General features: G+C 37.7%; 1 protein-coding gene across 1 annotated transcript in view; it reads right to left on the bottom strand.

The window, feature by feature from the left end:
* Window positions 1-11,484: 11,484 nt before the first annotated feature.
* LOC118581754 (ankyrin repeat domain-containing protein 26-like) overlaps window positions 11,485-27,390 on the bottom strand; it is a 53,580-nt gene continuing 37,674 nt past the window's right edge. Inside the window, exons 9-18 of the mRNA XM_036184217.1 lie at window positions 26,491-26,704; window positions 25,546-25,717; window positions 23,427-23,497; window positions 22,887-23,004; window positions 21,144-21,328; window positions 20,008-20,227; window positions 19,158-19,273; window positions 15,551-15,713; window positions 13,400-13,602; window positions 11,485-11,755 (exon numbers count right to left, since the gene is read on the bottom strand). Of these exons, the coding sequence (XP_036040110.1) occupies window positions 11,485-11,755; window positions 13,400-13,602; window positions 15,551-15,713; window positions 19,158-19,273; window positions 20,008-20,227; window positions 21,144-21,328; window positions 22,887-23,004; window positions 23,427-23,497; window positions 25,546-25,717; window positions 26,491-26,704 (1,733 nt within the window). The remainder of the gene's footprint in view (window positions 11,756-13,399; window positions 13,603-15,550; window positions 15,714-19,157; window positions 19,274-20,007; window positions 20,228-21,143; window positions 21,329-22,886; window positions 23,005-23,426; window positions 23,498-25,545; window positions 25,718-26,490; window positions 26,705-27,390) is intronic.

Raw genomic sequence — 27,390 nt, 5'->3', positions numbered from 1 at the left:
TACAATTAGACACAGGATAGCATTGTAAGGGTCACATCATGCTCCGCCCCCATCTCTATGGATGTTTCATTTACTCTGACAACATCTGAAAACCAGAAAATAGGAATCTGTAGAAAACCTATGCATGCTGATTACATGGAAGATTTCTCAAGTTTTTTTTTTCTTAGAACACAGAAAAAATTTGACATTTTAAAATTAAATTTTTTTGTGATACTGATATTAAACTTAGGGTCTTGGTCATGTTAGCCAATGCTTTGTAAATCTATCCCAGCCATTTCTTTCTTTTGACTTTGAGGAAGGGCTTCATGAAGTTTCTCCTGGTAATTTTGAATATAGTCTGTAAGACAGACAAATATAGAAATTACGATCCCTTTGCTTTGGTTTCTCAAGCAACAGTCATCATGAGCCTGTGTCAGGGACTCTAGTACATTTTCCCCCAAAACAGGAAAAACATGTCTTTGAGGAAAGCTCAAGTTCACTTCTTCCCTGCTTCTTCTTCTCTTTCTCCTTCTTCCTCTTTCTCTTCTTATTGTTAATCTTCTCCTCCTCCCCCTTCCCCCTCCTTTCCTTCCCCCCCCCTCCTCCTTCTTCCTTCTTCTCCTTCTTCTTCCTCCTCCTTCTTCTGGTTTTTTGAGACAGGCTTTCTCTATGTAGCCCTAGCTGTCCTGGAACTTACTCTGTAGACCAGGCTGGCCTCAAACTCAGAGATCCACCTGCCTCTGCCTCCCAAGTGTTGAGATTAAAGGTGTGTGCCACCACTGCCTGGCACTACCTTGCTTTTATAAGTGGTGAACCCCATATGAATGGCACCTTGAGTCAGGTAACAATAGGTAACAAATTTTCTTTGATATTCTTCCACAAAGGAAATTGTATGTCCTGTATTCTGAAATATTCCTTAACACCATGTAAATATATGTCACTGTGATTGATTTAATAAAGAAGCTGACTGCCAAATAGCTGGACAGGATAAGGTTAGGTGGGAGAACCAGACTAAGGATGCTGGAAAGAAGAAGGGCAGAGTTAGAGGAGTCACCAGCCAGAAATGGAGAGGAAACAGGAGGTGCAAGATGAAAGAGGGGTAACATCACATGACAGAATGTAGATTAGTATAAATGGGTTAATTTAAGTTGTAAGAGTTAGCTGGTAACAAGTCTGAGCTATTGGGTGAGCATTTATAATCAATAAGTTTCTGTGTGGTTATTTGGGACTGACTGCCAAGACACAGAAAAACTCTGCCCACACTGTATAATATACATGTTCAGATTGACATACCTGAAACTGATTAAAAAAAGACAGAACTCAATACCACACATATATTTCAGAGAAAGGTAATTTTTTCTAAATAATAGGTTGAGTCTCTTCAAGTGGCTTGTCTTTTAAAAGCTTCTTCCAAAAGATCTTCAGAGGACCTGGAAGAATGTAGGAAAATTGTCAGCACATTTGTGATAATGAATACTCATGGAGTTTTCTTGGTCTTGATGATGGGCAGTGTTAGATATGAGTATGCAATCAGTAAACTCAGACTGGATCTTTGGGCTTGGCTTTATCATTATATACATCCAACATGATCCATGTGGAATTATCAAATTACAAATGGGTTCACAATGCAGTGTGCAAGGCAATGCCAGTGCCCTGTCCCTTTCTGGCTATTCAAAGCACATCCAGCTCCCCACTTCTCCCTTTCGATGTTGCAACATCATTATTCTTCCATGGGTCTTTATCTGGCACCTTTGTGTTTATCATTTATTCCACTGGATTTTGAAAAATGACTATGAAATAGACAGAATACTAATTATTTGCATCACTTATATGCACATTTTTATGACACTAAAGCCCAAAGCCCTCTGTGTATTCCACATCTCTCTAAACATCTATTTTTACCTCTGATATTTACATATTTGAAATTCTACCTAGAAAATTAAACGAGAACTATAGTAAAGGCATCCAAGACTGAGTAGAAGCATTTAGAGTGTTTCTACTTACAGAGGACTTGATAGTATAGGACTCTAAAGATTCCCAAACAATCCTCATGAAAACTATCAGCATGAATGAACAAATCCTTCAAAATTTCAAGATATATAGGGTCAAGAAAAAAATTCAAATTTTCTGAATGTATCAGTAAATTCTCACACACAAAAACTGTCAAGAAAGTAACTATATTTACAATAATATGTGATGGGTCAAGTGTTAGGTGTTTAAGGGTTTGGTTCTTGGAGGGATTTTTTCTTAGTATTTATTTATTTTACTTTATGTGTATATATGTGTGCCTGAGTGACTGGGTGCCCATATGTATACCCTGTGTATGCAGGAGCCTAAGGAGGTACAAAATAAGTGTTGGATGACATGGAACTGAAGTTATAAAAGGCTTTGAGCTACCATGTAGGTTCTGGGATCTCCATGGAAGCAGTAAGTTCTCTGAACAGCTGACTCATCTCTCCAGCCCATGTGTGTGTTCTCTCTCTCATATATATACATACTAACTCTGACCCTTTGGAGATGACTGTTTAAATTGGAGTACCTATAGAAGGCAGGACACTAGTGAGATATCATAGGAGGTGGATTTAAAGGAAAGGCAGAAAACAGGTGGTCTAAAGAGGGCAAGTGAAATAATGGAATAGGTAGGGCTATTAGAAAACAGGTGGTATAAAGATGGGAAAGCAGGGCCAAAGAGAGATAACTAATACTAAAGAGTTTGAAATGTCATATGGAAATGTCCTATTGTGGGAGCTTTCTAAATCACATATGTATACATATACAAAAAGGGTTTGAATGGAGTTATCCTCTCATAGGCATGGGGAAAAGGCCTCACCAGACACAATAGGCCATCAAATAAAAAGCCCACTGTCAGATATGGATTACCTGTTTTTGAGTTGTTAGTCAGTAACCTTCCATAAGTCTTCCCCCAAACATTATAGATTACTGCTATTGCTCTTGGTTACTCTTCAGAACTTGATAGTATATTGTCCCACATACCTGACTCACAGGACATGGAAACATTGGGTTCATACTAACCTGGAAGCTTTATCTCTGCTGGCTAGTTTTCATAGTGCTAGAAGGTTCTATGCACAGTACTGGAGGAGAAAGGTCATCATCAGTATTATCCAGATGTGAGACTTTCAGTTCAAATTACCAAATGGCATAGCAATATGCCCACTGTTGCAATATTGGCAAAAGTGTTAAGGTGCTAACCAATCGCTTTCTGATTGGATTTAAAGCCCAGTCTGTAATATGGACCCCATGTCTGATACTATTTACTGAGCTGGAACCCATGGCTGGGTAGGTTCCAAGCTTCAAGGAAGAAATTACTATTGCCATTCTGCTATGTAGGCATAGTAATAAACTGCCCATCTAACTAGTTACCTTTTAATCCTTACTAATGAATCTCTCAGTCCTTATCAGAGAAGGTTATTCTTGTAGTAGATAGTGACTCATGACTGGTCAAAATGGAGAGAATAAAGGATTGTGCTCAGCTCTAAATGGGACATCTTTATCACAACCATCAATATCACTGGTGCTCAGAAATCATCATGAACAGAAGGAGGAAAGATAGCAAGAGCCCAGTTTAGTGGATGGTGACTGTGAAACAGTATTTGACAGATACAAACATGTAATTGCATTTGTGAACTCATAATGACTGTGATTGTATTCACAAGATCTGTAAAAGATCAAGCCAGCCAAAATCCCAGCATGGATGGTGAGGCTTATGAAGTCCTACCCCTATCTGAGGAAGTATTCCCCATGGCTACTCGGCTGGGAAGAGTGAATTTTCTTTAGGGATGTAGTCCCTGAATGGCTACCAAAATGCTCCAACATGGTTTCACTCTCATACACATTCAGGCAACACTCAGTAGGACTATGTTTGAAAACAGTGAAAGAGCACATAAAATGTAAGTTTCTTCAGAGATGGTGATAAGGGAAAGAATGGGGCTTGGGTTGGATCCTAACACTTTATAAGCATGTATGAATATTAAAATACAATGCTTAATAAAAAAGCAACCACACTTCTACACAGGTTGGGGAGGGGCTCACAAAGTCCAATTCCTAGCTGAGGAGCTATTGACAAGTAAATTATGGCTGCTGCTAGGAGAGATAAAATACCAATTTTCCTCAGGAATGAAATCCCTGGTAGGCTGTCCATGATGCAGCAGATGCCCTTATACCTACGCATGTATTGGGAATACTAAGTGGACTCAGTGGGGTTTTAAAAGTGTATGTAAAGTTAGGAGGGAAAGTGTGCTGGGGATAGGAGAGGTGTCAGATGAGAGGGGGTGGGGGTGTATATGATCAAAACACATTGTATAAATACATGAAGCTCTTAATAAAATAAAAAAAGAAAATGGTACTTAGTGAAAAACTGGAAAAGCTTAGAAATTAAGTTGCTTCTTGCTGTGGGATGTTCTGTATGTTAAATGTGTTGCTCTTATTGGTTAATAAATAAAACACTGATTGGCCAGTAGCCAGGCAGGAAGTATAGGTGGGACAAGGAGAGAGGAGAATTCTGGGAAGTGGAAGGCTGAGGCAGAGAGAGACACTGCCAGCCACCACCATGACAAGAGAGATGTAAGGTACCGGTAAGCCACAAGCCACGTGGCAACTTATAGACTAATAGAAATGGGTTAATTTAAGATAGAAGAAGTAGATAACAAGAAGCCTGCTGCGGCCATACAGTTTATAAGCAATATAAGTCTCTGTGTGTTTACTTGGTTGGGTCTGAGCGGCTATGGGACTGGGGCAGGTGAGAGAGATTTTCCTGACCATGGGCCAGGCAGGACCAGGAAAACTCCAGCAACAGCTTCTTAACACCCCTTTTCCTGAGCTTCACAAACTAAATCTAATTATGGCTTTAGCACTTATCCTAATTTTGAATTCTCATGTTTTTTCTAATATGTGAATTTTCAAAGATTGCCTCTGTAAACCCAGGAAAATGTAATGGAAGTCAGCTACTATCACAAAAACTGCTACTTGGAAAGGTCAAGGACTTTTCCCAAGGTCAAGCCATGGCTTAAGAAGTCTTGGTGATATTTTAGCTTTTGTATATATGTTAAGCGATTCCTGCAATGATTTTTCTTGTATGCTATGTACACTTCCAAGAACTCATAACAGTTTGTTTTATCTGAAATACCTATCAAGCATCCAAAGCCAAACAATCTCCTGAATTAAGATAAATTAAGCTTAGACCCTCCTTTCTTATACAGCCTTAGTGGTATTTATAATAATATTATAGACTCCTAACATTTACCTAACCACTTCTAGGAATGTAGTTTGAGCACATAAGTTCCCTTTTTCTGATATATGAACCGAGATTTTAGTTCTTAGTTGACCTCCTCCTTTACCACTCCTTTTTTGGGTTGTAAAAGAAAGCCTGATGGTTACCACCTGAGGAAAACTTGTCTGCCTTTATGACCCTGTACGAATTCAAGCCTGGTAACCTTGTTTTGGCTAGAGCACTGCTATTGCATGGGTATATAACCGTAAACCTCAGAGACTGAGAGAGGATTTTGACTGGAGAACTAGATAGAGAACTAGATGAATGAGATGGAAGATGAGGAAGAGCCAGATGGACAAGAACGAGATGGGCCAGAAGTAAGATGAGAGAATTAAGGTAGAACTTAGAGGGTCCAGCAGATAAATGTCGAGAGAAATCAGGCAGGAAAGGAGCTAGGCATGAGAGCAGACCTGAAGCTGTATAGACAGAATTTTTATCCCAGAGGAATAAAGTAGATGGACTAAGAGCTCGGTGTACTTAGATTCTTTTCCCAAAAATAATTCATAGCTTCTCTTCCGGGCCCCTGGGAATAAGATTATTAAGGCTGGACCATAATAATTTTTGAAAGATTACAATAAATTGAATAATATGGTAGTTTTAAAGCAAAATTTTACTCATTAAATTGTGAATTTTCAGTTACCAAAAAATGCCTCCAATTTACCTTAACATATTGGTTCCTTTTATGCACCCTAACCTACTGATCTCTCCTTATCCTTACCATGCTATACTTAGAGAACACAATATTGTGTATATTATTGTAGGAGCCCTTGTTATCTTAACTTTCCATCATACATTATTATTTATAGTTCCCATCATTCTAGTTTGAATGGCCTGCTATGCAGCTGTAGGTTTGTAACAGTATCTCATTTGTATGGAATACATTATGTTTTTCTCTTTTCTTTTTTTTTTTCCAAGACAGGGTTTCTCTGTGTAGCTTTGCGCCTTTCCTGGAACTCTGTAGACCAGGCTGGCCTCAAACTCACAGAGATCCACCGGCCTCTGCCTCCCGAGTGCTGGGATTAAAGGCATGCGCCACCACTGCCTGGCTGGAATAACTTATGTTTAAAACCTGAATCACATGCTAAAAGTCATGTTAGCCACTTCCATATTGATTTAACATGGTATTCAAAATCCTCTGCAATTTGAATAAATTTGATCTCCCAGATCTTAATAATTAGACATACAATCCGGATACTCTACACTTAAGAAATATAAAAATAGCTCCAATTTTTCATTCTTACTTTTTTTTCTAAGACTAACCACATGACTTCTTCCATTTAACTTACAGCAAGCCAACATTATCTGTCTAAAGACACTGTTCATGAGAAACATCACATCTCAGTACTCCTTTTTCCCCAATAATTTAGCTAATTCAGTTTTATGTTTTATGAAACATCACTCATTCCTATCTCAATTATTGATGAAGCAACTAATCTAAATGACTAAACACAGGAACGTACTTTCTGTTGTATTACTTTATTGAATTTCTCCCCTACCTGCAGCAACAAATTATACTGAAAACACTTCAGGAACTCTTAATTTTCAAATAATAATACATCAATGAACATCATTAATTAATTTGTGGTCAAACTTGTTATAATCCATAGTCATAATAGCATTGATTGTTAAATTTCCTTTACAACTGCCTAAGGCACAAGTAAATGCTCCTGTTGCAGACTCAGTAGTATGAATAGCCATCTTGCTGAAGTTAGGGGATTCTGGAATGTTACAAATTATAATCTTATTAAACTAACAGAAACAACAGCTCATCATGTTCTTTGTCTCTAGGAGGCTTATTTATCACAGGGTATATTTATTTACAATGTACTTAAGACCACTGATTACATATTCACTAATTAGTCATAAAGCACTTTGGATTTTAGCAATTTTAGCTCAAACATCATGAAGCAGCCACACGGGGTTGACAGCCTTCATGATAGTATACAGCTTGACTTCACTATCACTCTGCCTACTCAATTTACTAAAGAATCCATTACTGAACCATTATCCTAGGGTGAGTACTACAATCTGTCTTAACCTTAATAATATGATAAATCACAGCCAGCTAGCTTCCCAACTACTATTAATTTAACAGTTTAACTATTTTATCATAATTTTCCTGGTTGCCTTACGCTGTTTTAGCAGGTCTTAACATACACATTGCAGTCCTCTATCATTTATATCCTGAATACTTACCACATAATATTAATCTCTCATTTCCACAAGACTATTTAATAAATATTTGTTATGTCATTGTTCTTATGACTTCTCAAATATAAAGTTGTCACAGAGATCTGTACTTTTTTAAAACTAAAATTTAGAGTGTGAATCTAATAATGCAAATTCACTGCTTGTTATTTGCTGAGAAAATAGGAAAAGAATGCTCGGCCATGCAACCATGCAAGAAAACAACCTTCTTGGCTTTGAAAGGACAATAGCTTTTCCCTGGGGTATAGGAGCAATCTTGGAGCAACTCAGAATAAAAGTAATTAATTTTATATTGCCCAATATTCAGATCCAAGCAAAAGTTTTATGGTTTTTTTTTTTTTTTAATTTCCATTTCCTTTACATGGCTATACAAAACATCAATTAGCCCAACCCTTAAATTCTTCAATTAAATATCTCTGTAATCCAGGTACAATTTCTATAGTCATATTTATTTATTCAGGCCATAGATTCTCCGTTTCCAGACGACAGTGAATAACCACTACTCCATGAGGTTTGGGTTGGGCCTTGGGTGGGGTGTAATTATCTTTTCGTATTTCATTTATAGAATGTCTGGCCTTTACTCCTTGGATGATAGTCATACAAGTTAGCAGAGCGCTGTAATTCTCTAGAAGAAGGCTGAGAGCAGACTTCTCATTTCATACTAATTTCTCCACCAAAGTATCGCAGTCTCAAGTACCTGCCATAGGGGCAGGGGGTCCTGGCCAGCCATTCAGCTTGCCTGGTGTCCTGCATGTTGGGTATCTGGACAGGGAAGGGATTAGGCTGGCAGAAGTGGGGGAAGCTCTTGCCTCTCCTCTGGGTCTCTCAACTCTGCCCACCCTGCCCAGCGGTTCCCTGGAGTCTGTAGAGTCCAGGAGTGCCACTGTCTCTGTCACCAGTCACAGGCAGGTCACCTCCTTGAGGAGCTGGCCTCCCTCACGGTAGCTAGCATTCATCTTCCTGCCCAGGAGCCCAGAAGTATAGAGGAACAGTGCTCTTGGAGAGTGGGGAAGAGTGGACTCTCTCCTAGGGATGCAAGGACAACAGGACGGGGCGGGGGGCGGGGCAGGGGCGGGGGGGGGGGGGGGGGGGGGGGGCGGGGCAGTCCAGGCCGGTTTCTCCTCTCTTCTTCTTCCCTGTGCAGCACACTCCCTCACAAATAAGTAATTAACCAAGAAGAGTAGAAAGGAAGATAAGAAATGAAGAATAATTAGAAACTCACATTTTCAAGTCTTTCATTTTATGTATGTAATAGAAATATTGAATGTAGTATTTATTAGCTGAACAAAGGAAACTGAAGCCATTTATTATTTGTGATAATTTGTTTCAGAACTGATTAAACTTCATTTGTACGTTCAGAATTACATCTTCTTTGTCTTCTCTAGTAGTAATCATTGTACAATTGCTGCCATGTCTGCAAAAATTCAAATAATATTTGTAAGATTTCTGTTAAACAAGAAATATTATTATAGGAATGGTACTCAAAAAAAAAGAAAGAAAAAAAGAAAAAACAAAACAAAACAAAACAAAAAAACGGGTGGCAGGTTGGGGGAGTTGTCACCAGAAATAAATTATGCTTGAAAATGCCATACTGAGACTTAATACTTTGCATGCTAATTAAAAATCTATATAATTGGAAAAGAAAAATGTGACCTTTGAATAATCCTTGTAGGGACCTCCTGTTCTTGAGGCATAGTTTGAAAGTCATCACTTAAATTGGATCAGATAAATGTAATTATGCTTGGAGGAGTAGATTATATGTGGAATGTTGCTGAGGTCACTTTGAGTAAAAACCACAATTAACATTTGCCTATTTTTACACACCATTTCGGGGATGTGGCTTCATCATTTCAGTACAAAGATTAATCCACTTAACTCTTACTTTATTCCAAATGCATTACTTTGTGATTCTTAGCAAAAGAATTCCCTTAAAAATATAATCTGACTTTTTTTTACTTTAATGGATTTTATTTTAGAGAAACATTCAGTTTTGTGCCTTCAGAAAATTAATAATTTAACACACTCTGTGATCAGTTTTCAAAACATTAAGTATGCAAAAGAAGAAACTATTGTCATAAGGGCATATGAAACTATACTGCTGGGAAATATTTAAAATATCATGCTATCTGGATTATGACCACAGATTTCGACAACAGATTTACTTTGAATAGTAGGAGAAATACAAGCTAGAATCACAAGTGAAACTTGAATTTTGTTGCTTTGTGACTTTCTCCATGTGAAACAATCAGCGCTCTACCAGTAACTTTGATACCTTCCCAGGAGATTGATCACACTTACTCACTTGTTGTGAAAAGTGAGGCAGTCATTTAAACCACACATTAAAAAGAAAGAAAAGGCGGTCTGGCAGCGCATGCTTTCCCTAATACCGAAACCTAGGGGCTGATTCAGTAGCCTCCAAGTCCCAGTCCCAGTTACGGATGAGACATTCGGGCACATTCCTCTTCCTTTGCTCTCCTCTCTCGAGTGGGTAGCCTTTCTGCTCAATTAACAAATGCAGTCGCTCATTTTGGTCTAGCTTTCTGACCAATCCTGAAATTCTTTTCCATTACGTCAAGAATCGGTCAGGACGTGAGCCACAAGTCCTGCACACTGAGCCGGCGTTGTCATGCTCCACAGTCATCAAGTTTCATTTCCTGGTGCTGGTACCAAAACAATGAAAAAAAAAATCCATCTGCTTGGGATTTGTTTACTTTTTTCCCTTCTAATAGATTTGGTTGCCAACTTTATTAGGAAATTTTAAACTTTTTTCTCTTCCATCATTTTTAAAGATGCCTGCTGGGCGAGAGAGTTGAGGCCCTAGTTAGTATGAGTCTATGATACTTTCGGATACTGAGAAGATCCTGAAAAACAGGGATCATTTTATTGGTTGAATGGGTGTTTTAAAACAACATATACATAGTAAAAAACTGTTTTTTTAAATATTTTCTACAAATGAATATTTTGCTTTTACAAATCACTCTAGATCAAAAATTGTTCCAATAGTAGATATTCATCTCGAAAAGGGCCATAACATTATGTTTTCTTACATGTGGTGCAAGTAACATGCTGTGTGATGGCTGCGATCATTTTTGATACACAGATAAGGTTGATTACTGAAACTTTCATCAAAGAAATTCTAATAAATGTTGAATTTCCTTAAAATAACAATTTCAACGTTTGCAGCAGCAAATAATTGGGGAAAAATAAAGAAAATAAGTTGTAATCTTAAAAAAGCTTTCCATGTGTTTAGGCAAAAAGTTTTCTTATTACAACTCCAAAAGATATGGAGATAGCATGGAATCGCACATGAGATTGTGGATAGGAGAAATAGAATTCATATCTTTATGGAAGTAGCAATTGAAAGGCATTATATAGCTGCAATTTTAGCTCCCAACCCCTCATGTGAGAACAAGGTCCAAAAGCTTAATGAACTGCACTTTGAAACATCATATCAGTCTTAAGGAAATAACCTTAATGATAATAAAGAGTGTGCAGCAATAATCACATTGCATCGAAATTGAAATCATCATGAGGCAATCATAAATTAAGGGTGTATTCTCAATTTCCTCTGATTTTGTAGGTATAGACCCTTCACAAAAATATATTCCTCTCAGATTCCTTTAAATTTGAAGCATCTACCTAAGAGTGATGTTTAGATGTCAAACTTGGGATGCCAGAGGAATGGAAGAATCTTAAGGCTTCTATGAGCCAAACTTAACCAAACTTACTTAACCAAAGTTACTTAGGAGTTGAGCCAATCCTCTGCAAAGTCTGCCTGTAACCACAGAAAAAAATTCTAGCTTCTAAAATTAATTTCAATATAGCCTTTAAAGAAATTTCAGTATGTTTTAGTATTTACACCTATTGACCAAAATTAAGAAAAGGTTATTGCTGAAAGTGAAAGCTCTGAGGATTTAAAAATGTATAAAATTGGTTTTCTTCCATATTAACACAAAATTGTGAGGTTAATTTAAAATGAGTGAATTAGATCACCAAATTAAAAATAAGAATTATAACAGACGTCTGAAACCATAATCAAACAGTATAGCGCAGCCGACCCTGCCCAGATAGCTGCCGAGACTCTCCACGAAGTGCAGTGGCCTGGAGCCTGGGACCAAGGCTTCTGCTTGAATGAAGCTTCCGCTGCGTTTCCGACTGTTGCGGGGATGGCTAGCCGCAAACCGTGGAGCAGGGCTCGTTGCGTACATGTTCAGTGCAGAACCGCAAAGCTTCATTTTCTTCAAGTTTTTCCTCATGGCCTCATCTCGCCTGTTCTTAGACCTGTGAAGATCACAAAGGAAAACATGAGCATTTTCCTGTGAAGGACTCCCTAAAAACGGCAAAAGAGTAAATGAATTTCCCCATCCAACAATGTCTGAACACCGTAAATATGTCAGATGAGTAATGTGTACAGTTAAGACTTAAAATGGAACTGGAAATAATTGTGTTTCCGGGTTCTAAACTAAAAAGAAAATCAAACAGTGCACGGGGCAGGAAAATGGCTGTCACTGATGTATGTGTGGCTGAGCAGGTTAAGGGGCTGCCTCCTGGATCGGCTCTCAAGTAAGATTTTTGATGGTGTTTTGGTATCTGCCAAAAGTCTGTGAAATGGTGTCTCAGATAACTTCCTTGACTGTAACAGGAGCCAAAAGGAAGTAGAGCAGCTTGTGAGACTGTTCATCCTGTGTCATGATGGACAGGGCCACCCATTCTGTCTCCACAAATTCCTCCCAACGAACAAGGAATTGTTTCAACCACTTTAAAATTCTGCTTTTCTTCACCTTCATGTTAACCTTCTCCTCATGAGTTTAGATAGCACAGAAAAACTCAGGAGGACCAGCTCTCCAAACCCTGCAGTGGGAGCACCGAGGAACGCAGCTGAAAGTCAGTTTACTACACAGTGCTGGAATGTGGCCCAGGTGTATAGCACCAGCCCTGCTTGACCCCTGAGCTTAAGTATCATACTCAAACAATAGTTAAACTATTAATTTAAAAATTTATGGATATTCAGATCTATAACTTTAGATCGTGTAATTACATAAAAGATGCAGGGTAAGGATACTGTGGGGGAAAGTGTCAAGCCACTCAAACTTGGAAAATAATAGAAACTACTTTGGGCAAATGTTTTTAAAAATAGCTCACTTATAAACATTATATTCCATAATTATAATCCCTAGCTTGATTTCACATCATTAAAAACTCATGAATGTCTTTCACTGATAATTATTCTTCATATACAAATTATTGAGATTTGCTTTCTTTTCCCTGTGTATATTATACATATAAAATATATATAAATATGTATTGTCAGGGACCAAGATGTCAGGAACCAAACATGAACCATGGAAAGTACTAGCTAGGCCAGAGAACAAGTCATAAGCCCACTGCCCTTTCCCAGAGCAGTAGCACCTGTTTACTAACCAGAGGCCCCCAAAGATAAGAAGATATTCCACAGTCAGGTGCCATGACAACTGAACATAAAGAGCATTCCATGGTCAGGTAGCCTAGCAACAGAACAAATGACCCCTGACCAGTGACCTTAGCCGACATCTTGCAGTTGCACGATTTGCACGTCCCCCACGTCTTGCACCCCTTCCACGTCCCCTTCCCCTCCCCTCCTTCCTGCCCCCTCCCCTCCTATGCTATATAAGCCTTGCGGAGGAAAATAAAATCTGCAGCTTGATCAGAATCCTGTCTTGCTGTCGTCTTTCATGTCCCCTGTTTATTTCATTCGCTCCCACAGGTGGTGTTGTGCCCCCCCCCCCCCCCCCGTTGAAACTCTGCTAGCCGGGGCAATGTATATTTAAGTAATTTATATGGAATACATATAAATAAATCTATAATCTTATATATAAATACATAATTATATACAACATCTATAACACACATATAAATATGATATGTATATATATTTTTTAAACTTACTTTAGTTGTTCACGAGATAATGACTTTGTCAGTTTTACCATTTCTAGATAGGGATCCTCATATTGTTTTGGTTCAGCTTTATATGAGGTGTGATGAGTTAATTCTTCTGGGTGTTTTGAAAGTGTGGATTTCTGTGGCCTTATGCACAAAGCTTTATGGTTTCCTATTATATCATCAAAAGTTTGTTGATGTTCTTCTCTTATCTGAAAGATATTTTAAAAAATATGTATTTAAAATTGTGACAACAATAAATGTATGTGTTTGGTTCCTGTAGTTCCAAGTCAGTGATTCTGAATGTTCGAATATGTGAAAAAGATAGCCTTAAAGTATTTATCAACAATATTGTCCACATTTGATCTGAACTAAAAACATAACTAAAGCAGATGTAGGCTTTTATGTGAATGTTTGTGTGTGTGTGTGTGGTGTTGAACTCTGAGTCATTGGTGAGTCCTATATTACTGCCCTACAAGCTGATACCTGAATCACTCATGTTATTGCCGTGGATTTAGATATTTTTGAAAAAAAAATTACACAATGGTTTAAAAATATGAAGAGAGAATAATTGAAATTAAAATTATTTTCAGAGTATATTATTCTCTGGACCTAGAATATAAAATCACAAGTGCTTCAGAAAGGCTGACATGAAGGTGATAAAGGTCAATGGGGAAAAATGATGCAAGTGGCATAGGAAAGGGAATTGTCTGCCATACAGCAGCTCCAAGAGAACTGGCAGAGGAGTGATTGAGAGAATCCCCTCTGGGAGGAAATGATAACAGCTGGGATCCAAGGAAACATTTCCATAGAGAGCGAGCTCCTTCCATCCCAACCAAGCACCACACTGTGGCCTGTCCTCTCTGTCTTCCACCCAGCCCTCACAGTGAACAGGAATGGTTTTAAATTTGTAAATTAAGGTTGGCTTCATCCGTAATAATGATTATTTGACAGGAGTTGTGTGAAAATGAGACTAATTCTCAGTAGTTGGATTATATAACTTTTTAGGGCGTAATATACTAATTTGAGAACCTGTCATTCTTTAATATTCATTTCACAAGTGATAGACTATAGGAAAATCTTAAACGTGCATCTAATGAACAGAATGTGATAAATTCATGCCTGTGACTTCCTATGATAGTGTAGAAAGAGCTTTGTATCAATCTCATCACCATGTTGTGAAGACATTAGTCTACAAGGAAAGCCCAGGTGTTCCCACATGAGTGTTCCACCACCGTACTGAAAATGAAGCACCTGCTAGTGCCTGCTAGCACCTAGCACCAATATTCAAAGCAAGCCAACACATCAGGGAATAACACTCCTCAGGACTCCAGCCCCCTACCCTTTCAGTCTGTCCCAACTGAATGTCACAGGAGAAGAGATGACCTGTCCTTATCAAGATTTTCCCAATCTGTAGATTTTGGAACATAATAATGTTTAACTCACTAAATTTTGGATAATTGGGAAATAAACTGTCAGATGATAAATCTGAAACGAGCCAGTGTTCCTTTAGAGAAGGCCGTACTATTGAGCAAGAAGATTATGTCATGTCCTTTCAATTAAAATTCTTACAACTTTGTAAATGTGTTTAATTTTTTAAAGAAAATTAGGAAGTACAGAGTAATGGGAAACAGAGATAAGTACAGTTTCAGATGTAGTTGACAGATGGTGGTACCTGCAGTCAGTTATCCACCACTCCCAAACTCACACTCTTTTTGTGTGGTCTCTGGAATGATCCCTGAGCCTTTGAAGGAACGAGTGCAGTGTCTATGTTCCATTTAGGGCTGAGGTTTTTCTTTTCTTTTTTTTTAAAAAAACTATTATAGAAGAGTATTGTCAGTGCAAAATGTGACTAGAAAGTATAATCACTGAATTTTATTTGGCACTGATAAAATAACAGACATTGGAATTCTACAAATGACTGAATTTCATTTTCCATGTCATCATTATTGCTCAGCTGAATCATCCCCTGTGGTAGCATCCTTGTGGTATGGAGGCAGTCATACAATGCCTGTTGCTTGGTTTTTAGACATCAACTGTGCTTTGAGACAAGAGAGAATCAATTGATTCTACTTTGAGTGGAAAACTGACAACTTTTCCATTGATATTTTTAAAACATATCACTTACTGTTAAAGCATTGAGAGGTTTATTTACCAAACTGACTTTTTTGGGTCCCCTAACTCCTGGAAAAGTACCTCATGTCTTGGTAAATCAACTGGACTATCCTTTTCAAATTGCCTGGTGTTCGAAACATCAGAGAAACTCTGCTCTCCATTTTCACGCTCAGCTGAGGTTTTTGTCCATTTGAAACATTTTTTGCTTCTACAAGAATGTAAAGACTGAGTTAGTGATAGCTTCTAAGAAGTAAACATTTGCAAAGTATCTACATTATGAATCTCATTTGTTTCAAACTAACTTTATTGGAAAGCATTTACAAATTACAACCTCAAGTAAATAATATAAAAGAAATTATTAAGGCACACACGGCACATAAATAGCTTACACTGAGCCCGATTGATGAATGAGAAAATATAGGATTCTCTGTGTAAGTCTCTTAACGTAAATTCAGTCCCCAGAATCCACAAAAGGGAGACGATGAGAACTGACATCATGACATGGTTCTTCTACCTTCACACACACACACACACACACACACACACACACACACACACACAACGATATAAAATACTTTTATACAGTATATACATAGTATAAAATTGAATATACATGTATAAAATATACACATACTCTCTTTCTCTCTGTGTGTACTATCAGACTTCCTTATGGATTTATAACCAAGAAATCCAACAGGTCTCAAAGGTACTATTGGAAAATACTGAATATGTACTGAGACAGATCTTTTTTCCACTCTGTGGTCACTGAATTTAGTACAATGATTTCTGCTTTCAACTTGAATTATATATGGCATTAAAACAGGTTGCACACCACAAACTGACAGCAAAACCTCATTGCTGAAGAAAGCACCCACCCACACAACTCATTGAACATGGAGAGTTCGACCTGGTACCTATACAAAACTTCACCCCTATGTTCTAGTGCCTTTTGAATGGGAAGATACTTTCCAGGGTACAAAAGAAAAACTTAAACACCAACCCAGTCACAAAATCTTTGATCTACAATGCTGTCCTGCCTGCAAAATATGCTAGGACAATGGTGGCCCAAAGCCTATGGGAGTAACCAACCAATATCTGATTTGACTGAGGGACTACTCTATGAGATGGAATGCATATCTGACACTACTTGGGTGACCAAGACCCAGAGACTAGATAGCCCAGAGACCTAGGGTAAAACCAAATACTACTGGTCTTTTATAAAAAGTGATAAAATGATGCCTAATGATATTCTGCTATACTCTTAGATCAGTGCCTTATTCAGCCATCATCAGAGGAATTTACTCCTGCAACAGATGGGAACAGATGCAGAGACCCACAGCCAGACATCACACACACAGAGGGACCTTGGAACACACAGCTCTAAATGTGATGTCTCCATCAGATTACTCTTCTCAGAGCTTAGGGAACCCTATGGAAGAGGAGGTAGAAAAAGTGTAAGGGGCAGAAGGGATGGAGGACATTAGGTGAACAAGTCCCTCTAAATCAACTGAGCAAAGTTCATATGAACTCACAGGGACTAAAGCAGCATGCACAGGGCCTACATGGGTCTGCAGCAGGTCCTCTAAGTATATATTACAGTCTTCAGTTTATTATTTTTATGGAACTCCTGAGTATGTGAATGAGTGCGTCTCTGATCCTTGTGCCTCTTCTTGGGCTCTTTTCGTTCTGTTGGTTTGCTTTATCCAACTTCGATGTAATGGTTTTTATTTTATCTTACTCTATTTTATTTTGTTATGTTTGCTTGTTATCTCTTAGAAGCCTGTTATTTTCTAATGAGAGACAGAAAGGGAGTGGATCCAGATAGCAAGGGAGGCGGGGAGGAACTGGGAGGAGAAGAGGGAGGAGAAACTGTAATCAGGATACATTGTATAAGAAATAAATCTGTGGTTGATATATTGTGAGCCCCAATAAACTTATCTGGGGGTCAGAGAACAGAACAGCCATAAGATTAAACATAGAGGTTAGGCAGTGGTAGCACACGCCTTTAATCCTAGCATTCTAGAGGCAGAGATCATCTGGATCTCTGTGAGTTCAAAGCCACAATGGAAACAGCCAGGCATGGTAACACATGCCTTTATTCCCAGGAAGTGATGGCAGGGAGCCAAAAGACATATAAGGTGTGAGGACCAGGAACTAGCCTGGTTAAGCTTTTAGGCTTCTGAGCAGCAGTTCAGCTGAGATCCATTCTGATGAGGACACAGAGGCTTCCAGTTTGAGGAAAGGAGATCAGCTGAGAAATTGGTGAGGTGAGGTTAGCTTTGGCTGGTTCTGTTTCTCTGATCTTTCAGTGTTCATCCTAATACCTGGCTCCGGGTTTGTTTTATTAATAAGATCTTGTAGGATTCGTGCTATAAGAATCTATTTTCAATAAAAGGGGAAAAAAAACAAAGAATATTTTTAAAAATGAAACTTTGTAAGGAAAAAATAACCTACAGATGATAAAATTATTGGTAGGCATAACTATGTTATGTATAAATAGCATGTCATTTTGTATAAGCGACTTGAATACACATAGTGTTGTGATTTGGATGGCGATATATGCCTGTAGACTCATGAGAGTGAAGGCTTGGTCTGTATCTAGTGCTGCTGATTGGAGAGACTGTGGTTCCTGAAAACATGGGACCTGGCTTGACATGTGAGCCTATGGGGGGAAGTGCTAGAGGGTCATACCCTCATGCCACTTCTGGGTCTTTCTGGTTCCTGGTCTATGGGATTGTGAAAAAAGCGGGCAAGCAAGCTAATGCTACCATAGAAGATACTACCCTCCACCACGCCTTCTTTGCCAAGATGGGCACTATTGTTTCAGATTATGTTGGAGAATAAACATCTTCCTCCTTTAAGTTGCTTTTATCAGGCATTTGTTTGAAAACATGACAAGAAGCAATGCACATGGATTTGGGTTTCTGCCAGGTGTTCTCAATCAATCCTCTCCCAATGCCAAGGGATGGGTAAGATGGTATGTATGTGAAAACCATTCTGTGCCTATCACCGTTGTTTTCTTCTGGGAAAAGAATGTTCTCCTCTCTTTTTTTTTTCTAAGCCTATTTTCTAGTTTTCAAATGTTGTCAGAGTAAATGAAACATCCATAGAGATGGGGCGCAGCATGATGTGACTCTTACAGTGCTGTCCTGTGACTAATTGTAAATGGACTCAGGGGCACAACAAAACTCTAGGTCTGCTCATCTACTTACTTGCTGAGAAGAAATCTAAGTTTGGAAAAATGTTGGACATTCTTGATTGTTTTTTATGTAGAGTGACATAAAAAGCCTAATTACAGCTTGCAGAAAAGAAGATTGCTGGACCAGTGGAGATTATACCATTTCCTACAGTCTCAGGAAACAGCATGTTATTGTGGTGGTGTGGATCCTGAGGGCAAAGCAGTATCTATGTGTGTGAGCCTACCTGCGGTGACTATGAATATGTCTGTGAGTGTGGTCTATGGAAAATCTTTTTGGCATACCCTGTACAACATAAGGGACAATTTTGTTTGGCAGTTCTGAGGTAAATTTTAACTGCTATAATTTAGGTACGAAAATGCAAATACAAGATGAATTCCTACTTTGATTTTTGAACAAGTATAGCAAAAACAAAGAATGAATGCTGAAACTGATACAATATACTAAAATCTTACAGCATTTTCTCTTTAGCTAATTTCATGCATTTCTTCTCTGTATGATCCAGCTCAGGCTGCGGACACACAACTAACTTGATGAGTTCTTTATTGAAATCTTCATTGTCATCTGCAGACTTTGAAAAGGTGGGAGGTTAGTTTCTAAAAATACAGAACTTCTTCTTTCTGGGACTTATTGTTTCTCACAGGTTCACCAAGCTAGGCAGATTCTCTAGATGTTGTAATAGCATGCTGACAGACACACAAGTGAAAAAAACCAGAGGACTTTTTCTAAAGCAACTCAAATGGATTGGCATTCTCATCCTTTTATATGGCTGAAATTCATATAGCAAAAAACAACTTTTTTTTTTTTTTTACTTATGCCTGTTAATAATTGTTTTTTTTCTGGTTGTGGTTGCATTTGGTTTCTGGTTGTTCCTGCATCTGAGGATGCCCCAGAAATATTTCCCTTTTGGGAAATGCCTGCTTCTGATTATGTGTTTTAGGTGCAACTGACTCTAAGTGAAAACACCATTACTAACATCGTACATCCACATAGGGGGTTGCATTTTCTATCAACCAATACCCGAGAGATGCTGAACAGGACCAGAGTTAGGGTTCTGCAGGTCAAAGTGTTTTTGACCAAGCCTGACAAACTCAGTTCTAAGCAATAGGGAACACATATTCGGAAAAGACAACGAACATACCCAAGTTGTCCTCTGGCCTCAACCTGCCCACTGTTCACATGCCTCAAAATACTAAATAAATAGGAATAAAATTTTAAAAGTATTAAAAAAAACTAAATAATTCAGTAGTTTGCACATGGAAAAAATCATATTACTCAGAGGATAAAAATGGTAGTAATACTAACCACACCCAGGTTGGCTGTTATGTGGTGCTTTGAAGATTGTGGGCCTGAAGTGGGAGTCACCATGTTCTCTTGGGTAAAGAGACTTCCCAAACTGCTATGAAAACTTGAGACACAGCAACACTCTGAGGCAAGTATGGAGCTTAGCATGTTTAGTAATGACATGTTGTGCTGAATCAGCGTGAGAAACTGGCCAGTGACCTCCTTCAGCTGGGCTTCAGTCCTGTGAAGAATGGGAGGCAAGTCGTCTCTTATTTTTCCCCTAACCAACTGGTCAGACATAGAACTTGCTGATCTGTGTCCCACACAGCACCACACATTGAAGAAGGAATTATCTGGAAACACTGTGTGAAATACTCCCTATTTCATGGCATGTTAATGTTTTCCTGTGCTGTGAGTGTGCCTTTTTGAAGAGCATAAGTGTTCAAAAGAACTGTTCGTGTCTAGGTTTTCTCTAGTGGGAATGTTCAGGGTCAGAGTCAAGGTCAGTTGCCTAGTGGAAACAATATCTAGAAGGGGCTGTGCCAGCTGTCCTTGGCACTAAGAGTTTATGCTACAACATTCTAGAAAACACTCAAGTGTTCGGCATTTATATCTCTGTGAATGCTGACAAGCAAATTTGTAGCAATATAAGTATATTAATTAAAAAGCATCAGCAAATTTATTGAAAAAAATAGAAAAAAACAGGATAAATATGAGACTACTAAGGAGAACACATACCAATATATAAATGGGAAATGTCATCCCGATCAGCTTCCTACAACTCAGTTCATTTGTCATCATTGTTTTCTAGGACTGTATTTTATAGTTAGTCTTTATATATATAATTTATTTTGTTAAAATACACTTTCATGACTGTAAGGTACTGGTAAGCCACGAGCCATGTGGCAACTTATAGGTGAATAGAAATGGGTTAATTTAAGATATAAGAACAGTTAACAAGAAGCCTGCCACGGCCATACAGTTTGTAATCAATATAAGTCTTTGTGTTTTTACTTGGTTGGGTCTGAGCGGCTCTGGGACTGGTGGGTGAGAGAGGTTTGTCCTGACTGTGGGCCAGGCAGGAAAACTCTAGCTACACATGACAGATGATTGAGTAGCTAAGTTACTAATCTACATGATTCTTTGTCCTGACTTACTGTCTCAGTTTATGTGATTGATGAAGTTTGTTATAGTTTTCCAGCACTACTACATCCTCATGTGTTTGAATCTTCATTTCAGAGATCTTGTTTTCCAGACTTTGGATTCTGAGTTCCAGCTGGTTCATCACTGAAGTAGTACAAATTTCTCTGAAGTTAGTAAAAACTTCCTGACCTGATTGTATCTGGAAAAAAAATTAAATGGATTGAGAAGTTGTTCATTTAAATAACTGTAATATAAATTCCAGTGCATTACATTTCTGTAGTTCTAGTCAATAATTTTCCTGGAAGTTTAAATGTGTGAAAAAATGGTAGGCTGTAAAATTTTTCCTTGTTTACTGTATCTGATCAAAATTACAAAATATTGATTCATTTGTGTGTGTGTGTGTGTGTGTGTGTGTGTGTGTGTGTGCGTGCGCGCATGCGCGCGCACATCTGATTTCAGTTGCCTTAGTCTGAAGGAGATTTGAATATTTGTTAATTAACATATAATTCCATATTTTCCTTCCCTTGGTAAGTAAATAAAAAAGGATGTTGAAATGATTTTGATGAAAGAAATGATGAAATGATGTCAAGATTAAACCACAAGTCTGAGGAACTTGCACAGAACTCTCCCTTCTTTGTCTTACACTTGATCATTGGGAAGAGTGGCATGCCAAACCACAATGCTTTACATATCCCACAAGTTGCCTCAAAGACTTCTGAGTCTCAATAACCAATAGTACTTCTGCAGCCACAAGAAAGTTCAATCAACAAAGACCCTAAATTCCCCGAAAAGAGACTGTTAAACAGAACTGCAGGAACCAACAGCTATCATCATGCTGGGAAACCAACTCATGGATGCAATGAACCCCCTGCATTGAAGAAGTTTTCACAGTGGAGTATTGTGGTGTTCATTTCCATAAACAAACATATGAATGGCAGAATTCTTCTTTTATATAGATAGTTACATATCTTCTAGTAGACATTTATAAATTAGCATCCAAGAATTATATAAACCAATGCATGCCAAGGTTGGACTCTAAAGTCCTTGAAAAGCTAATGATCAAGAGTAAACTGAAAAACCTTTTCCAAACCTGTAACACTAAGGGAGTCTGTTCTATCATAGTCCCTGGTCCTAGCAGCTGTTTCTCCTGTTTCTCCATTTCAACAGCTTTTAATCCCTTTTTTGAGATTCCAAAGGGAAAAACACATTTCTTGGGAAAGAACGATGAATAATGATTACTATCATTAAGTCTCAAAAATTATTATAATTAGTTCTACAAACTCACTGACAGGTTCAGATTCCAAGATAAACTCAGGAATGTACAAAATGTTAAATTTCTTGAAAGACTGAAGGATATGTAAAATATAATGTCACTCAAACAGGTATCTGTGCATTGATTTCCAGCACTATTTTTGTCTGAATGGACAAAATGTAAAAAACAACAACAACAACAACAAAAACTAAGTGCTTATCATTAAATGAGCACAGTGAAATATTGGGTATTTAAAATTTGGTTTAAAACAATTGCATTTTTTTCTATTAACATATTGCTACCAACATAGTTAACTGCATGGATTTGGTCAACTAGTTTAAAAGTACAAGGGCTTGCACTAGTGGTCACAATATGAACTCACGAACACAACAAACAGTTTCATCCATCAGAATTCTACTGTTGTCTACAATATTCCTACGCCCAACACCTGGAGAAAGACTATTTCTAATTCAGCACAGTAGACATTAATAAAAGGTGAACTTACCAGACTGTCAGTTCTTACCAAACCTTTATCTTTACTTAGTAGTTTTTTCTCAAGTTGTTCTAATGTCTCTGCTTGCTTTTTGATGGTTTCTTTTAACTTGAAAATTTCTTGTTCTACCCTAAAAGGTATATTTCCATCAATTATTCTGAGATTAATTAAAAAATTATCAAAAATGTAAGAAGCATTTGAATCTGGATTATATGTTTTTTGGATGAAATATTTGAAAGACAGGTGATTTGACAAATGCATCTTATTTCTGTCTGGGTTTCATAGTTAATGTGAAGACTGGAGATGTGGTGTGAGCAATTAGTCCTTAGTTCTTTTTTGTTTTGTTTTGTTGGAGATTGAACCTCGGGATGTTAAGCTTATGCATGTCACATCCACTGACTCTGAGCCTTTTCTAAAACCCTAAATACATACTGCATGGAAGAAGAGACCCTAACCTGATACACGTATCATGTGGATTATATATCTCTACTATTGCATGGCTTGTGTGTATTAAAACATTCAAGCATTTGTATGTGCTACTTTAAACCATACCTTTGTAGGTGTTCCTTAATCATCCCATCACTGTCTCCAGCCTCGGCCTCTTGATCCCGTGCTTCTTGCAACTAACAGAAAGGGAAAAGACAGGACAGATAACTACTCAGGTACAAATCTGCTCATCAACTGTCCATACGCTAAATTTCTATAGGAAGACACTCCCTTTATGCTCTTCCTCAGAGTGGAGTGAATTGTTGCAACAGGACCTCATGGCTCACAAAGCCAGTCTCTTAAGTGAAAGCTTGTTGTCCCTGGTCTTAGACTGAAACACATTATCCTAATTTGAAATCTTTTTTTTTTTTTTTTTTTTTTAAAGATAGTCTCTCTATGTACTCCAAGCAGACAATAAACTCATGATTCTTCTGGTGTCCACTTCCCAAGTTCTGCAGTCAAGCTATATAGTAACACAGTCAGCATTTGAAATAATTTTCAGAAATCCAAATTGACAAAGTTGGCATCATGGGGAAAATCAGAAGATGTTATTATGGTAATAAGCATTTCTATTTTTATATTCAAAACACCTCTTAATTAACTGTAATTTGAAAATTTCATGCATATGATTGGCAAAGCTAGACCAGTGAAATACATCAGTCTCCCACTGGGTAACTAATGCTTCATGGAATTTCACAGATGAAATGCCTGAGTGTGTAGGTCTGTAATTACTGGCCATATATTTAGAGGAAGTTAATTTGATATACCTCAATTTGTTTATCTGTAAAATAAAAAAATAGTAATATTTAACTCAATGCACTCCAGTGAAGATTGAACTAGGAAACTATGTAAAAAATTGAGAGGGCTGTGGACACATCAGGAACTTCCCACCTTTGCTATTATCTTTAGAATCATGGTTCCATTAGATATTCTAACAGAATTTGGTATTTTCGGCAGAATATGTGAGAAGGGAAGAGGTCTTACACACGGCTGCACTGTATCATGTTTCACACCATTGAGAGGAACAGGAATGAGAGTGTGTGTGACCTTGTGTAAATCCCAGAACTTCATCAAACACCCAGCAGTTCCATTAGCCAAGATTCCTCTTTCATTCACAATAACGTACAGCTCACTGTTTTTCAGTAGCACTCAGTGGTAGATTGTTCATGCGTCAGTGAATAGCCCCATTCCCTTGCACATGTGAGCAGCAGCAATTGGATTAAGTGTGATAATAATAATAATTAATAATAGTAATAATGACATGGGGAATAGAGAGATGGTGCAGCAGTTAACAGCACTTGCTCTTCTATAGGACCAGAGTTTGCTTCCCGGAACCCAAGTCAGGTGGGTTTACAACACTCTGTAACTAAGCTCCAAGGGATCTGACATCCTTTCTGGTTTCCGAATTCACCCACATGCAAATGTGGATACACACACAAATACGTGTATACACACACACACACACACACACACACACACACACACACACAGAGAAATAGAATAAATCTTCAACTCTAAAAGCATGTGATGCTTGGAGGAACATATGATTAGGGAGAGTTGGAAAGAGGAGTGAGGATAGATGTCAAAGTACATTGCATACACATGAAATTAGCAAAGATTAGGGAAAATGTAATAAAAAACAAAGTTCTCTCAGTTCTTTGGTATAGGCAAACATGCTTGGTGACTTTTTTTTTTTCCAGAAAACTTTTGAAATCTAGATAGGACCTATTTCAATAAAAATACTTAAAGTAATATTTATGTGGATTAAACCCAACTGACTTGCCATTCCTTCACTTGGAAAACATATATTAAGCATAATTTGAGGGCCAAGATTTCCAATAAATAATTTATAAATGAAAATCTCTGAATTTAATTTTCAGGGGACATAAAATTAAAACAATACAGTACACTTTCATGGCACATGTCAATGTTCTGCTCAGAGTAGCCTGTGTGCACAGCAGAGCCCATATGACAGGGTTTGGCTTAATAGTGCAGTAAACGCCCCAAATTCATGCAAGCACAGACTTACAGTGTTTGTACAATGTTGAAAATTCCCAGCTCTCTATTTCCCTGATCGTGTTCTTATCCTTAAGCAAAACAGGATTCCCTGTACTAAACAAGTGAAGATTATAAATCACATTATTGAAAAAAGTTTAGAAGTATGTATTTTCACCAGTAAATTTACCTTATTCATATCATTTCTTAGATGCCTCAGTTCCATATCTTGTGCTCCAAGGCGTGTTTCAAGTTGTTGTTTTTCTTTTTTATATTGCTCTTCTTTTTCAGTTAATTGCTTCTTAATTTTTTCATAGAGATAATGAGCATTTCTTTGTTGTGCTTCTTGTTTTCCAGCTAATCTGTAAATTGAACAGGACAGCGTTAAATTCATTTTGGTGAAAAGTAAGTTTATTTTATTATTGTATAGACTTGTATATTGCCAGATACTTTTCTTTTACAATGTTATCTCTACTTTCAGAATTCAGTCTCTCCAAAGGACATAATTAAAGAGTATAATTAAGGACTATTCAAGGAATTGACCAGTCCTTGTTGCTAGCAATTCTGTGACTATAGAAAAGGATATCTTAAATTATTCAGTAAAGTGCAAAGTTGAAAATTACAAATACTTTTTTTTTGCTGCTGCTAAAATATTGTCTTTCTTGAATACTAATAATGAGCTTTTAGAATTAATAGAAAAATGAAGCTTCTCATTGCTGCTTAAGAGAAAAACAGCATGGAAAAACAACCCAATTGCTTCTTCAAAGGCACTATGTGGTACACAAATTAAAATTATATATATACTATATACGCACACATACACATGTACACACACATACACAGATTTAGCCAGAGAAGTAAGACAAGAGAAATCATTTAAAAGGTTGAAAACAGGAAAGGAAGATATCAAAATACCCATTTGTAAAGGACACAATCCTTTATCCCAATAGAATTCTAAAATTAAACACTCACACTGAAATCATTCAATCAACAAATGGGCTAATGAACTTAATAGATGTTTCTCAAAATGATAAACATGAAGGATGTCCATAAGGTAATGTAGCACTTAAAATTTTCCCTAAAAGTCTGTAGTCTGCCCTAACTGTTCACACTTATTTAATGTAAATACTCATACCCCACATCAGTGTGTTCTAGTTGCTGTTCTTCATTTTTACATCTGAGCTGTGATTTCCTCTTTTCTGTTTCTTGTGGCTTCTTTAGCACTTCACTAGCTTGGTCCTTTATATTATGACTTTTTTCTATAAGTAACTCTGAGTGACCTTGGTTACGTCCTATCATCATTTTATATGAATGAACTGCATCCTGGATTTCCAACAATCTTCCAGAATCTACACCAGGAAAAGAGTGGGTAGAAATGAAATGCATGAGCACTTTCTGTATACAAAGGTTTGTACATTTTCATATTCTGTCATTCAAGACAAACAAAGATCTACTGAATGACTACAGAATTAGTCTGGAATCCATTATACTAAGACTTTCAAATAAAGCTGTCTAATCAACTGCTTTTATTTAGCTTACATCTGATGGAGAAGACAGATAAAATGACCATTATGAATGTAGATGGATGCTATACCAAAGCAGAGTCCTGGGGTATCTGGTATACCAGAGTATCTTTTTGCATTATGCCCAGGAAGATTTCCCACAGGAAGAGACTGCCACACTGTGAATCAAAGTGTGAGCAGTAAATGTCTGTTCAGAAGGTGAAGAAGATATGAGCCAATCGAGACCGTGGGCTTGGACTTTGTTGCAATATCCTTCTGGGCAAGGAGGAGAAATAGACTCTGATTAGAGTGCTGTTACACACAAAAATGAAATACTACAAAGAATGAGAGAGCTAAAATATGGGAACTGTGATGTTAAATGCCCATTGTAGTCAGAAATTCACAGCAGCTGTGGTTAACTGCAAAGATTTGCACAAGGTTGAGTATGGCAACATTTAATCATGGGTGAGGAAGGTACTTACATGGCCCTACTGGTGGAAGGGAGGAGTCGTTTTCCTGCAGGGGTGTAGCTA

The sequence above is a fragment of the Onychomys torridus genome, chromosome 4 (assembly GCF_903995425.1).
Source record: "Onychomys torridus chromosome 4, mOncTor1.1, whole genome shotgun sequence".
In the NCBI taxonomy this organism is placed as follows: Eukaryota; Metazoa; Chordata; class Mammalia; order Rodentia; family Cricetidae; genus Onychomys; species Onychomys torridus.
Note: the sequence above shows the minus strand (reverse complement) of the source record. Positions and strands in the feature narration are given on the sequence as shown.